The sequence below is a fragment of the Desmodus rotundus genome, chromosome 7 (assembly GCF_022682495.2).
Source record: "Desmodus rotundus isolate HL8 chromosome 7, HLdesRot8A.1, whole genome shotgun sequence".
NCBI classification, from domain to species: Eukaryota; Metazoa; Chordata; class Mammalia; order Chiroptera; family Phyllostomidae; genus Desmodus; species Desmodus rotundus.
The window spans coordinates 74168522-74182540 of NC_071393.1; the positions used below are offsets into that span (position 1 = coordinate 74168522).

A 14019-nucleotide genomic window follows, 5' to 3' on the forward strand; every position below is an offset into this window, starting at 1 on the left:
ATGCGGGCAGTCTCTTAGGCTGCCGAATGGAAGTCGAGTACCAAGCCCAGTGACTCTCTGTCTTGGTATCAATCAGAATTGCCTGGGAAGCTCTGGCAACACTGTGTATTCCTTACTGCACCCGCACCCTCTGAATCAGGGTGGGTGGGTGGGGAGAGGGGAAGGAAGGTGAGGAGTCTGGACCTCTGAAGGGTTTCACCGTTGGTTCCAGCATGCAGCTAGGGCTCTGGAACCAAGGAAGACTCAAGTCACATTCTCGTTCCTGGCATGATGTCCTCAGACGTGGAGAGCCGAGAAGGCTCATGCGTGCCAAGGGAGTTGGAATGCAGGCCTCGGGTTCAGCACAGCTGCCCTAGGCCGCAGAAGATTGATTGTTGCAAGAAAAGAATGACTTGGCCGCTTGCTAGATCACTGTACCGAGGAGCAAGAAATATTCTTAGAAAAATAAAATGTACTTAGCCTTGCAGTTTTGTCTTCCTCGCCCTCTGCTTCAAAGCTTGCTCAGTATATACAGCTTGACTTTACCAATAAACAGCTCCCTCCTCTGCATCCCAGAGAAGGGACTCCACCTGACTCCGCTTTGACTTTGCCTCTTTATTTCTTAACTCCACCCCCCCCCCCTCGTGGCCTACCCTCGGGACCTGTCGAACTAGCCACGTGGGTCTCAGCACTCAGAGACTGCAGTTCGTTGCTTTACGTAGCTGGAGTCCGTTTGGTGGGGGACAAGTCAGGGTGTAGGACGCACGCAACCCTCTGTGAGGCCTGGTGGAGGGAATCATGGCTTAGAAGACAGAGGGATGAGATTTGTTCTCCTGGGTCCCCAAGATTAGAATCTTAGGTGACTTAAGTGACTGTCTGAGGTCAGGTTTCCCATGAAAACATTACGAGGAAGAGATTTGCTCGCAGAAAGTTTATTGGGAGGTGCTCTCAGAAACAACATAACGGGAGGGAGTGAAGGAGGCAGGAATGAACCGAGGAATAACTTGATCGGTGATGCAGTCACGACAAAGGACGTCTCCACGGGGAGCACTGGGGTTGGGATGACCCTCCAGACCTGGCCCCGCCTGAGGCAAGAGGGCTGGACCTTTCAATCCTCCTCACACGGAGCAGGCAGATTATCCCTAGGAAGGGCTCGTGAAGTGGGGACTATAGTTCCCCCTACTTGCCTTCCTGTAAGTTTGCTAGAGAAAATGGTCCCCAGGATTCTGGAGGAGCTATTTCCACACAAAGCCAGTTTACCATACGAAGCATGCAGGTCTGAGTCACGTGAAGGGCGTGCTGCCGTGGTTGCTATGGTATACCACCCAGATCCTGCCTTTGGGGCCAAGAAACTTAATCCCCACGTTGCTGGGAGTGTTGGCAGCTAATGGCTCATAGCTGAACCTCTCCCTGGGCACTTCCAAAGGTTGCTGCCTTGCCCGACTTCACGAGCCCTTCCTAGGGGTAATTTGCCTGCTCGGTGTGAGGATTCAAAGGTCTGACCCTCTTGCCTCAGGCGGGGCCAGATCTGGAGGGTCATCCCAACCCCTGAGCTCCCCGTGGAGACATCCTTTGTGGTGACTGCATCACTGATCAAGTTATTCTTCTGCTCAGCCCTGACCCCCCACTATTGCAGCTTGTCTTGGCGTCACGACTGATGGTCAGCATTGTCCCCACCGCACCACCCATTCTAGATTCTATTCACCTTCAGTCTGTACCTCTGCTGGTCTAAGTGGCTTACCTGGTGGCATTCCTGAGGGGTCTGAGCCCCTAATCACCATGCCCTTCTCAAACCAAGCTTCTGAATTTGTCCGCTTACTATCAAAATTGGGCAAAGGAGTACCAAGTGATGCCCCAGTGCATCACCTGGGTGCCAAACATATTCTTCCCTAGCCTCACTATGTAGCAGCAGCCCTATCTCTCCTAAAGGGTCAGGGTCAAGTACCCTTGCCAGGAATCGATCCCTTTCTTTGCCTGCTGGTGTCTTGGCACGCAGAGTCTGAAGAACGGAAGGCAGCCACACTGAACGTTTACGGAGTTCTCGTTCTGTCCCCTGCTGGAAGTGTTCCGCCTCCGGGACCTACGTTCTCTAAACTCTGAGAGTTGGAACTGTAGGAATAAGAACCACAAATTCCAAGTCCCCCACCAGGGGTCAATAGTACATTAGTTTGTTCCTCCTTCCACCCCTCCCTAGACCACTGTATGTTAGCTGTTGGACAGTAGCACCACACGACAGCTATTAGACAGGGCATCTACTTGATGCCGGAGCACTGGGTCCCACCATCTCTAAAACGGTGTGTCAGCTGCACCTTTGAAAGGCTGTTCTTTTACTCAATCAACTCTACTCACCAGTGAACAGGAAAGTATGTGATATGCCCAGAAGATTCCACAACCACTCTTTTGCTACAAAGCGGGACTCTTGATCTGATGCAGCATTATATGAGATCCTGAGTCAGTGGATCAAACACTCTTGAAGCCTTTGGGGAGTGGTGTTGGTTGAGGCCTTTGGCAAGAACGAGAAATCTACATTCAGAATATATGCCCATTCAAGTCAAGATGAATCACCAACCCTTCCAGAGTAACTGCTAGGCTGTTATGAGGTAACTGAGATGAGAAATGTACATGCTTAGTACGGAGCCTTGCACATAGTAAGAGCGTGGATGTCACTGCTGTTGTAATTGGTCAGAACTTTGCAAAGCCTAAGAAGGCTGCCTTAGAGGGCAGACAAGCCCACCACCATCATGGAGGGTCTTTTAGCTGCGCCTGAAGAGTGCTCCGTAGGGGTGTTGTGTGGCAGGTTCTAGGGTCCGCAGGTATGTACAAAAGATTAGACCTTTTGGGCCCTTTCTGTCCTCACCCTGCCTTGATTCTCTGATTTCTCTCGCTGTGCCTACCCCTAGTGGGAGAGACACTTAGACAAGCACATTCACCATCAGGCCACTAGGGGGCCATTTAGTTGCCTGCGGCAGGAATACACTAATGGTTTCTTAATGGCTCAGGCACCAGGGAGATCAAGCTCAATTATATCTGAAAGCAATTTGAGTTCGTAGGGTAAAAGACACTATGTAAATCCAGATAATAAATAGGGCTTATTGATGATAGGTTAAAGAATTTAGCACTGTTTAGTTTGGAGAAAAATAGGGTGAGAGGAATTGAATTAGTACTTCAAGTATATTTATTCCTTAGAAGAGAGTGACACGCTGTTTTCTGCTCCCTGAGAACCAAGCAAGAAGAAAGAAGTTTAATTTGCACCAAAAGAAAGATAGAGTGAGTTCAAGAAAGAGGATAGAAGAAGGCTTTGGGTTGACTTTACCTGGAATCTTTCAGAATAATTCGCCTCGGTATAGTTGGTATGATTGGTCCTGCCAAGGCAGCCAGAGAGCGGGGCAGAGAAGAGAGGAGAACATCCAGAGACAATTCAGGGATTTTAACTTAACAGGCCACCCTGCTGGACAAGCTGTGACCCGGTCTGGGAGCCGGCTGGGGAAGGAGTGGTTGTCTTTTCATCAGCCCACAGAAGACAATACACACTCCAAACTTGCAGTGTTCTTGAAATTTCTCAGAAAGTAGAAAGGCAGGCTGCTCCTGGAAATAGTATCCAGTTGGCCACTGCTAGCGGCAGGCTCACACCTGGGCCTCAGGAATGAGAGTGAGGGCTCGGGTTACAGGCCTTTAGTTCCCTCAGCCATCAGCACGCTCAGCTCTGGTAAGCCACCTGACTTCTGTGTGTATTTGGTCAGAACTTTCCAAAGCCTGACAAAGCTGCCTTAGGGGGCGGACAAGGCCCACCACCATCATGGAGGGTCTTTTAGCTGAGGCTGAAGTGTGCTCCGTAGGGGTGTTGTGTGGGAGGTCCTAGGGTCCGCAGGTATGTACAAAAGATGACCTTTTGGGCCCTTTCTGTCCCCACCCTGCCTTGATTCTCTGATTTCTCTCCCTCTGCCTACCCTTATTTGGGGGCAGGGCAGCAGTGTCGGGAAGGGGCTTCCTCACAAAGGGGCACTGTGTCTAGATACCAAAGGCTCCTGTAGAGGATGAGGGGAAGTGGGAGAGGTGAGAGGGTCCTGCCCCCCAGAGTCAGAAGTGAGGAGTCAGGCTCTCACCTGCAGGGGCAGGACTGGGTGGGGGGCTCTTCACCCACAGAATCCCGCCTGACCACAGTAGTCTCCCCTCACACATTCACACAGGCACAGTCTCCCACAGCCCTTGAGACACCCAGGCGGTCCACACATCCAGTTCTGGGAACACAGGAAGTAGAATTCAAGGAGGAGGGAGCCAGAAATTCTAGAAAGCCTTGTAGAGAGGGAATCGGAAGAAGAGAAGGCAGGAGAGAAGAGCGTGGAAGGAGGGCGAAAGGCACAAGGGAAAGCGGCTGATTCAAGTCCAAGCTTAGAGAAGGGTCATCAGAATCGACCTGAAGGAGGACAAACCTCACATGGGAAGGGGGTGATGGAACAAACGCCCAGACTCCAAGGCCTAGAGGGGATCAGAGAGGGGGAAATCTCTGGCAGCCCCTCTATGGGTTCAGTGCGGCCCCTTGACCTGGGATTCGGAAGCCCCCCAAAAGAGGGCCCTGAGACCTGTTGTAAACTGGCAGTAGGGTGGGATGCGAGGCTGGAAAACCAGCTCAGCACGTGGTACTGTCTCGGAAACTCTAAAAGGTCTGGGCATCCTGACTCCGGGCTGTAAGAGGACAAGGAATCGCATAGATTTCAGCAAAGTCCAGAGAAAGCCCAGGCAGGACGGGGAAGGGGATGGGGCGGGCGTGGATGGGGCCGGCGTGGATGGGGCCGGTGGGGAAGGGGCGCGACCAACTGCGACCACCGTGTGAACCACTGGCCCTTGTCTGCCTACGCCGGACGTGGACTAGACTAGCTCGGTCTGGAAGACCCGCACGGAGGGTCCGTGCAGCGGGGCGCGAGCCGAGAGCACAAGCGTGGTATCACCCCCACTCTGGGGGTAAACTGAGGCCTGGGGGCCGACGCTGCTGCTGCTATTCCATCTGTCACTTGGGACGGGACCGAGTGCCGAGGTGCCAGAGTTGACAGCTCCGCACTCCGAACGCCCCTCCCCGCCCTCCTCCGTTCCGCTCTCCGCCCCAGACGAGGCTGTTCCCCTTTTAAAGCAGCGCCCGGGCTCCCACCTCCCCGCGCCAGCCCGCGCCGGGCCGCGGCGACGTCGCCGTTTTAAGAACCAGCCCCCTTTAACTCACTCGCGCCCGGGCGTCCCGGCGGGGCTGGCGGCGCCCGGCAGAAGCCCGCCTCCCCGCGCCGCACTTCCGGACCCCGGCGTCGCCCTTTTAAGAGGCAGCCCCCCGCCGCGCTGCCCCCGCCCTGGGTAGCCGGCGCGCGAGGCGGGGGAGCCGGGCTGGAGCGGAGCGCGCGGTCCGCGCGGCCTCTGGAGACCGAGCGGCCCGCGGCCGGGCAGGCGGCGGCGGCGGATGGGGACGCGGGGCCGGGCGGCTGTGGCGGCTGTGGCTGTGGCGGCGGCGGGGAAGCAGCTGACGGGCCGGCGGCGGCGGCGGCGCTGGCGGCGGTGACTGGCCCAGGCCCCGGCGGCGGCCGCAGCGACGCGGTGGCGGGCTGCGGGCGGGCGTCGTGAGGAGCGGCGGCGGCGGCGGCGGAGCGAGGAGCAGCCGGGAACCGAGGGCGCCGGGCCGCCCCTCGCCTAGTCCTCGCAGGCCGCCAGGCCCCCTCCAGCCGGGGCCGTGGAGCACCGGGGCAAAGGCCGGGGCCCCCCCATGAAGGAGCGCGACGCGGCCCCGGCCGAGCGGGGCAAGCCGGCCACCTACACCGGGGACAAGAAGGCGAAGATGGCGGCCAAGACCAACAAGAAGTGGGTCCGGCTCGCCACCGTGTTCGCCTACGTGCTCTCCGTGTCTCTGGCCGCCATCGTGCTCGCCGTCTACTACAGCCTCATCTGGCAGCCGGTGGGCGCCGGGACCTCGGGGGGAGCCGCCGGCCCGCCCCCGGGCGGCTCCAACACCACCGGCCCGTCTGGGACTTCGGCGGCGGCGGCGGCGGGACCCAACACCACTGGGTCGTCCAGCCGCGAGGCACCGCGCGACGCGCCCCCGCTGCAGGCGACGCGGCCCACGCCTCCGGAGCCTTCTGCGGACAGCCCCGGGGCCCGGCCGCTACAGCGGCCGCGGGGGCCGGAGGAGGACGAGGAGGAAGCGGCGGCGGCGCCCGGGAGTCGCTGAACCCCTCCGCACCAGGGGCGGCGGGGAACCGTTCTCCCCAAGTCTGGAGGCTAGACTGTGCGGCGGGACGCGGGGGAGAGCCCACTGGAGTGACCCTCACGGGAGTGGACGCCCGTCCTCCCACGACGATCGCGGGCTTGTGGGGCGAGTGGCCTACAGCTGGACCTTCAGCCGACGGACCACGATTCGTCCGGGACTTGCAGTTTGGTCTTCCCAGGCCCGTGCAGCGGCGCCGGGGCCCCAAGCCCTAAGGGCGTCGGGGCAGGGGGTGGGGAGATCCCAGCACGGAACCCTTGTGCGCCGCTCCCACTTATGTATCTTACGTGCAGGGGTCACTCGGGCTTTCCCCACAGGACTCAGGGGAAGGAGGGAATTGTGGGGGCTCTTAAATAAGCTGAAGCTCTCGGAAGGAGGAGGGCACCAAAAGTAGTGGAGCTCAGGTACGTCAACCTAGTTGCAGTGGCCACAAACGCATTTAATTTATAGATCCCTGTATATAGTTGTTGACATATGCACTAGAAGCAGTAATTACATAGAACTATATGAGTATATATCCTCCCACACCCTGGGTAGCTACCGACTGGTGGGGCCAGGCAAGGGCTATTTGCTAAGCCCCCAAGTGCAGCTAGCACAGGACAAAAACACTGTTTTTTCCATCTCCCACTCTTTCCCCTACTCCCTCTCCTGTTTCGGAAAGGTTTATGACACAAGAGTATAATCATTCTTAGACTTGTTGAAAGGATAGTGGGAAACCTTAAGAGGAGTAGAAGCCATGTAGGGAGGGTGGGGAGTGCACTGTTCTCTTTCCCACCCTAGTGCCCCCACTTAAGAGGTTTCCTGTTGCACCCTAAGTATTTGGACATGGGCCAGGGAAGAAGGAAGGGAAAGAGCAGTGCCTCTGTGCTTCAATCCTTGGCCTTCTCATAGTTTTTTAGGAAGAGCAAACTTTGTAAGCAGGTTGACTCACAAGTGTTTTATCTTTTTTTCCTTAAAATCTTGTCTTGTTCCAGTAATCATCCCTAGCCTATGAGCTTGTAGGGACAAAGTAGCCCTGCAATTAGGATGAAATCTATTGTGAAACCGGAGCTCTGTGCATGTCCTCCCGTTTAAAAGATGGGCTTCAAACTCAGGATTGTGCTTTGATAGCCCGTTCTTAGACCAACAGTGGGAAAGTTAAATCTTTACCTCTCCTGATAAACTTATATGCAGCCTGTACTTTTATTGAAACGAGAAACATCAAGGGAAATGACATTTGTTTAGCTCTGGGGCAGCAAAAATGATATATCCTCAATTCGGTTTCCATTTCCTTCTGCCACTTGCTTTTAGGCAGTTGAGTATGGGTAGTGACGACATACCAAATCCCTTAGTGTTTCCTTTTTGGGAAATGAGGCACTTTTTTAAAACAAGACAAAAATTTAGCCACCTGAGTCTGGAAACAGTTTGTCTCTCCAGTTTTCTGGCCTACACTTCAGCTAGCTCTGGTCCAAGTTCACAGGATGAACAGCCTTGCTTTAAGCCTGGTCTTGTAGTAGGCGAGATAACAGCAGCTGCGCTGTCGTAGCCTAGGGGCAGGCTGGTAGCACCCCCAGGGTGTCTTGACTGGAGGAGATTTCTGAGCAGCTGACTTGACTTCGGTCATTAGAACGCCTCTGAGGCCTTTTAAAATTTTTGCTGGGAGCCTGGGGGGAAGAAACATAAAAAGGCCACTTTATAACTTCAATAATAGCCTGTAATTTATATTTATCGTGTGAATTTTTAGTCCTATATTTTAATAATTTATAAATTGATCTCTTGTTCCAAGAATTCTTTGAACTTGCAGGAGAACATCTGAGAGGCCAGTCCCCTGTCCCCACCCTGACGCCTGCATTTTGGACTGTTTAATCGCTCTGGGACGGACCAAAGAGTCTAAAGAGACCACTCATAGGTCCCACTGCTGGCCTCCTGACTCTAAAGCCTTCGCTGGAATTGGGACATTAGTTCCCAGCTCTAGCTGGGAACATGACCAGAGACATTATTTATAATGCAGCCATTTAAGATACACCTGTACTCAAAAAGTCTCGTATATTTTTTAAAAGTTTTATTTTTCAGGTGAACAAAAATACATTCTAAAAACTCCACGTAAGCTGTGTAAGTTGATCGCTCCTCTTCTCGAACCTCTTTGGGAAGGAGTGGAGGTTGAAGGAGGAAGTGGTCTGAGGTGTGGATGGGTGGTGACACACTGGTATGGGAGGAAAAACAATTGCTCTGTTCTCAGTGCCTTGCAGCTTGACTGAGTGGATTGTGAAGGGTGACAGTATCCTTAGTCGGGAAGCAGCGATGGGGTTGAAGAACAGTGATATCTAGCTTAAAAATGTTGAAAAGAGTTGTGCTCTTAAAGGACTGGGCAGATGCCTAACTGAGGAAGCTAAGGGACCAGTCACCATGCATATTAAGAATTATTGCAAACAGTGAGCTGGCTGAGGGCATCACTGTTCTCACCTTTAAACAAACCTTTGGCCCCTAGATAACTCGAGAAATGAAAACACTGGGAAAGACACTGAGGAGTCCACAGTGGTTGGTCAGAGCTTTGTCTACAGTGGAGGAGGTGAAAGAGCCAAATGTCTGAGAGAAGCTTTAGGTTGCTTCAAAGGTGAGGCTCTTTTTCACCCTAAAGCAAGCAGTAGAAGACATGTGGGTGAAAAGCACAAAAATGAGGGATTAGTTATGCTGCAAAAAACATGGCAAGCAGTTGAGTGCAGTTCATTAGACAATGCTGCCCAGTACACAACCAGAAGCCAGTGTTGGAGGGGCCCCCTGGGGCCTGCACTTCTCCAGAGCTGTTAGGGGGGCGGCTGCTGCGCTTTTACATCACCCCGTAGTCTGCAGGGGAGCGTGGAAAAGTCCGCCCTTCTTTTATTTGTCTCTTCAGCCTACACAATAGGTTTCTATGAGAGGTCCGGTAAGGCAGAGCAGAAGGGGAGGGAAAGAGTTTCAAGGTTCTTCTAGTCAGTCCCTCCTTTCTGTAGCCTGTGACCTGTGGCTTTTGCAGCTGCACCAGGCTTCACACGGTGGGCCCATGCAGCAGTGTGTGTGGCAGGCACCTGCTGGCTGATGAGAAGGGCACTGTTCCACAGAACAGGGCCCAGTTGGTGGGGAGCAGTGGTCTGAATAGCTTTATTTTCAAGGGTTAGAAATTAGCTGCAAAATTGTCCATTGGCTTTTGAGCGAGGAAGGAGAGGTGTGTGCAAAGGGGATTACTTTCAACTGCTTTTTACCTGCGCCACCAGGATCATTCCTAGGTGTTTGCTTGTACTAGAAGTTACCAGGGGTGCTTATTTTCTGACAGCCTGGGTTTGAAGGATGAGATAATCCTCTTTGGAAAGTGAAGTGTTGGGGGCGAGGGGCCACGAGTAGGCTAAGCTGGTTACACGGAGTTTGTGTGGGTATCATGTCTCTCCCCCATGGATGCCAAGGTACAAGGAAGTGTTTCTCTGAAATTTTAAGCATAAGAAATATTTTTCTTCCTAAGAGCTCCAGATTTCTGCACAGTATGAGGCCATTTTCTGTCTACCTTGTTTTTTCAGTTTTCACCAGGGAATTCTAAGATAGTGTGTTCTTTAGTTGAGTATTTATATCCTGTTTTGAAATGCTGAGCGGAGAGCATCTACTTGTTTCTACATGTTTCTGTAAGGGGAACTGAAAGGTCAGCTCCCGAGCTTTAGGGCCACCACAGCTATTTAAAAGGGGTAATAATTGTCCTCCCCTTCCCATCTGCAGAGAATGGAGGTGTTTCTGGAATTGCAACTGCAGTAACAAAAGTGCGAGAGCCGCACCCCAGTGCCCCCACCCGCACTGGGGAGAGGGAGGGGCTGCAGTGGCTTTGCTCATTGCACAGGACCGGCACCGAGCCTGGCGCAGTAGCAGGGGCTCTGAGTTTGTCCATGCTCACCTGGTTGGTCACTGTGTTGGATAGACTTGTTCTCTGTGTCCTTGTGGTGTCATTGTCATAATCCACTTGTGGACCCACATCCACAGCCCATAATCTGGTTCAAGGGAGTGGATGGGCTGCTTGAGAGAACCCCTGGAAGGCACAGTTGCACTGGCCATTCTAGTCACAGTTTTCTGTATTTCCAAGTTGAGGGACTTGGGCTTGGCCTGCCTGTTCCTTGCAGGCGCCAGTCCACAGCTGTATTCCATGTGGTGCTTAATGGAGGCAACAAAGAACATGTGATCCATTCATTGTCTCCTGTTCTGGCCCTGCGGTGTAATGTTGAGCTACACAAATGCCTGATCCACCAACAGTTTTTTGGGCACATCTGTTTTACTTGCTGACATGGCCTGTGCGTTTCTGCTGCCAGAAAACCTATGTTATGCTATTTGTTGCCTCCAGAAGCTAATTTTAAAAATAGAAAAACAAAAACTTTTTACCACACAACCTGACTCTACTAGACTCTCCGTCCTAAGTGCGGAAACAGCATGGCCCCCACGGCGCATGCGAGCCGCCTGGTCAGTAGGAGCGGCAGGCCGGACCAGCTTCCGGGTCTGTGTGTTAGCGTGCGGGACCGCAGGATTCCCACGCAGGTCTCACCCCATAAAAAGGAATTGACAGTCACGCCAACAAGAATCGCCCCTTGTTATGCCCTGTTTTCTTAACTTCAGGAATCTGTTTTTGCAATAGCTTATCAGTTAAACAGCAGTAAGATTCTAACTTAGACTATTTTCCATAAACCACTACCATTAATTCAAGAACTATTTAGTGTCTACAGTATCCCAAGTGAGCCTCAAAAGTCCCAGAACCAACTTGTCCAAAAAAGCAATTATGTTGATGACCAAGGATTTCCTTTTAAATACACCTTTCTCTGCTGCCTCCGTGGTGTGCTGAGTCGCGAGCTGAGGCCTCCCCACACTCTCCCGGAGGCCACTTCCTCCATCAGCTGCTGGTCAGTCTGGGCAGTGTTGTCACAGCAGCCAGCCTCTGACCCCATGACAGCTCACACTGTCATGGGGACCTGGGCAGGAGGCAGCATGCTCTTGGGGAAATGGGGGACTTGAGGACTCAGCAGTGGCCACTGGTTATGGCCCTTGACTCCTTTCTTTTCTCCTAACTTAGGGGGACCTCATGAAAGCAAATGGAGGTAATACATGTGACAGAGCTTGGAGATCTTGGAAGTAAAAGTACAGTGTACACACATGAGGAGATAAGTATTCGAGGGAATGTCTGTCCCTTTGGGGAAAACTGATGCATGGAGAGAAATGTGAAGGGCAGGTAGCATCACACCAGTGCCGTGACCGTCAGCATCAGCACCGCTGGCAACTTGGTAGAAATGCCATGTCTTGGGCCCCGTCTCAGACCAACTGAATGAGAGATGGAGAGGATGGAGCCCAGCGCCGTGTTTGAACGAGCCTTCCAGGGGATTCTGTTGCGCACTAAAGTTTGAGAACTGCAGGCCCAACCTTTCCCTCTGAATCTAGGGGTTAGGGTTAGGGTACTTCTGTTTTGACGTGATTATTGAGGGGGGCTTCTGACACTCTGTCTTGGTTGAAGCTAGCTGCCCTACGGGGCAGGGGTGGGGGTTGGGGAGGCAATGCTATGTTGCCAGAGTCTGTGAGCAAAGAGGAAAAATCCCACATTGTTGGTGATTTCTAACAGTTGCAGGAGAACTTGCCCTGGAGAGCTTGTTGAGAAGGAGGCAGGCCTGAAAGAACCCTCTCTCCCCTTCCCACAAAGGTGTTGATATGTTTGCCTCACCTCCTTCCCTGGGGCCTGCTGCTCCTCTAGCTAGTCCTTAAAAGGAGCAGTGGGTGCCACATTTGTTCCTTCTGGTGCCAGGTCTGTGCAATTTCACTTCCCTGGCGTCAAGTGGATGCTTAATGAGAGGCTGTGACGTGGGCCAGCAGACTTGTTGAAGAAAAGCAGCCTCAGTCTGGGCCTTGTGCTGGCTCCTCTCATTGCCTTTTCCAGCCTTGAATTCCTTCCCGCAGTGAGGCTGTGGTCACCCAGTGTCAGCCCTTCCTCATAAGCCCTCACTCAGAAGCTCAGAGAGGTGCTTGCGTGGGTCTGTGGACGCTGATAAATGACTCGAGAGGCAGCAGTGAAGTGGTTGGTGTCCTTAGTTTCTCCTATTCCCTTGACCCCCTCTGACTTGGTGCCCAAAGTAGAAAGATACGGGGATTTTTGCCATTTTCTTTGTTCTCCTGGGGGGCTGGTACCAGCTTTGCCTGTTCCTCCTGTCCCTATGGCCAGGGCTGGGACCAGAGTTGACTTGAGGCCGCCAGACCTTTCCAACTTGTGCCTTGTTACATAGCTGGGGAGCCCCTCCTTGCAGGGGTCCCCCATTCATCCATCCCTTGACCGTAAGAAAATATAGTTATGCTGCTCCTTTGGGTGGCAAAACCTAACAGTGGAAGGCAGGAGCAAACTCCACCAGGGCGTTTGTTTCTGAAGGAAATTTTTAAAAAGATTTCGTTTATTTATTTTTAGAGAGACGGTCCAGGGAGGGAGAAAGAGAGGGAGAGAAACATTGACATGGGAGAGACACATCAATCGGTTTGCCTCTCGCATGCGCCCCACCAGGGACCAAACCCACAACCCAGGCATGTGGCCAGGAATCAAACCTCGACTCTTCACTTTGCAGAACGACGCCCCAACCAACATTAAAGAAGTAAAAACTGGTGAAAGTTCATGAGGTTCCTACTGATGTGAACAGAGGGAAAGAGGAACCACTCTGAGCTGCGGGAACCAATGTATGAAGTCAGGCAGAGACGCGTAGGACACCCTTATGATCCCACTGGTGGGTGGGGCAGAGAGCCCTCCCTGTAAGAGAAGGGCTACTCCGTGAGGCTTTGACTCAACTAGACTCCCCCGCCTGAAAGCAGGTCCCTGTCCTGGAATGCTGGTAAGCTTCAGAAACCATCCCCGTTTCCCTTGAGGGTGTGCTGAGCCCAGTGAAAATGAGACTAGAAGAGAGGGTAAAGGAAAAGATGAGAAACAAAGTAGACAGAGATCACACCAAATAGCTACTTCATTTATTCCACAGATATTTACTAAGTGCCTTTAGGCTACTCTTAATAGAGTGCCTGCAGTGTGCCCGGCTTATTTATCACACTCTTAGCTTTCATTTTCTGAACAACCCTTCAAGGTATTACTAGCCCCACGTTGCAGATAAGAAAACAGGCTTTTCGAGCTTAAATTGACCAGGGTCATCCAACTAGTAGATGGCAAACAGTATTCAGGTTCAGTCTGCCAGATTCTAAGACCCACGTCTGCGCCACTCCGCCATGCTGCCTATCACCAGAAAACAGGCCTCCCTTGCAACGCAGTTTGCTGCTCCTCTCTGTGGAGGGGTCTGGGCCCAGGGCAGGGATGCTGTCTGCCTCTTCTGCTCTCCGCCTCTTCTGCTCTCCTTGTTTTGGGGCCTTAGGTAAAGCTGTCCTCTCCCTATCGGCTTTCTGCTACCTCCTGTGCCCTCTCTGCTCCTTCAGCTCTGTGCCTGGGTTCCTGATACTCATGCCTCGTGAAGAACTTCCCACCTTTTAGAGCAATCTTGTTTGTTAGTTGGAGAGAAGAAGGGATTCCAAAAGGAAGGATCCAGGAAGAGAGAGTAACAGCCTGCCATGACCCCAAGGGTTGTGGAGGGGTGTCTCCGCATGTTTCCCTCCTGCTCCATATCTGGCTCCACCCAGGAGCAGGAGGTGTGGCCCCGTAGCTGCTGGCTCCCTTTAGTCTGAAGAAGGGCTTCCTTTTTTAAAAATTAAAGCTCAGGGATACTTGCCTTGCCCTATAATCTTCCTCCAGTGAAGATGTCCTGTACCAGTCTTCATTCTCTCCAGCCCCTAGTGGCTCTTATGACATCCTTTCT

The 14019-nt window shown here is 52.9% G+C and overlaps 1 protein-coding gene across 1 annotated transcript; it reads left to right on the top strand.

Moving 5' to 3' along the window:
• Positions 1-5180: 5180 nt before the first annotated feature.
• INAFM2 (InaF motif containing 2) lies at positions 5181-8298 on the top strand. Its single transcript, XM_045201358.2, has one exon. The coding sequence runs from the start codon at positions 5720-5722 to the stop codon at positions 6179-6181; it is 462 nt and encodes a 153-aa protein (XP_045057293.1). The 5' UTR covers positions 5181-5719; the 3' UTR covers positions 6182-8298.
• Positions 8299-14019: the final 5721 nt, after the last annotated feature.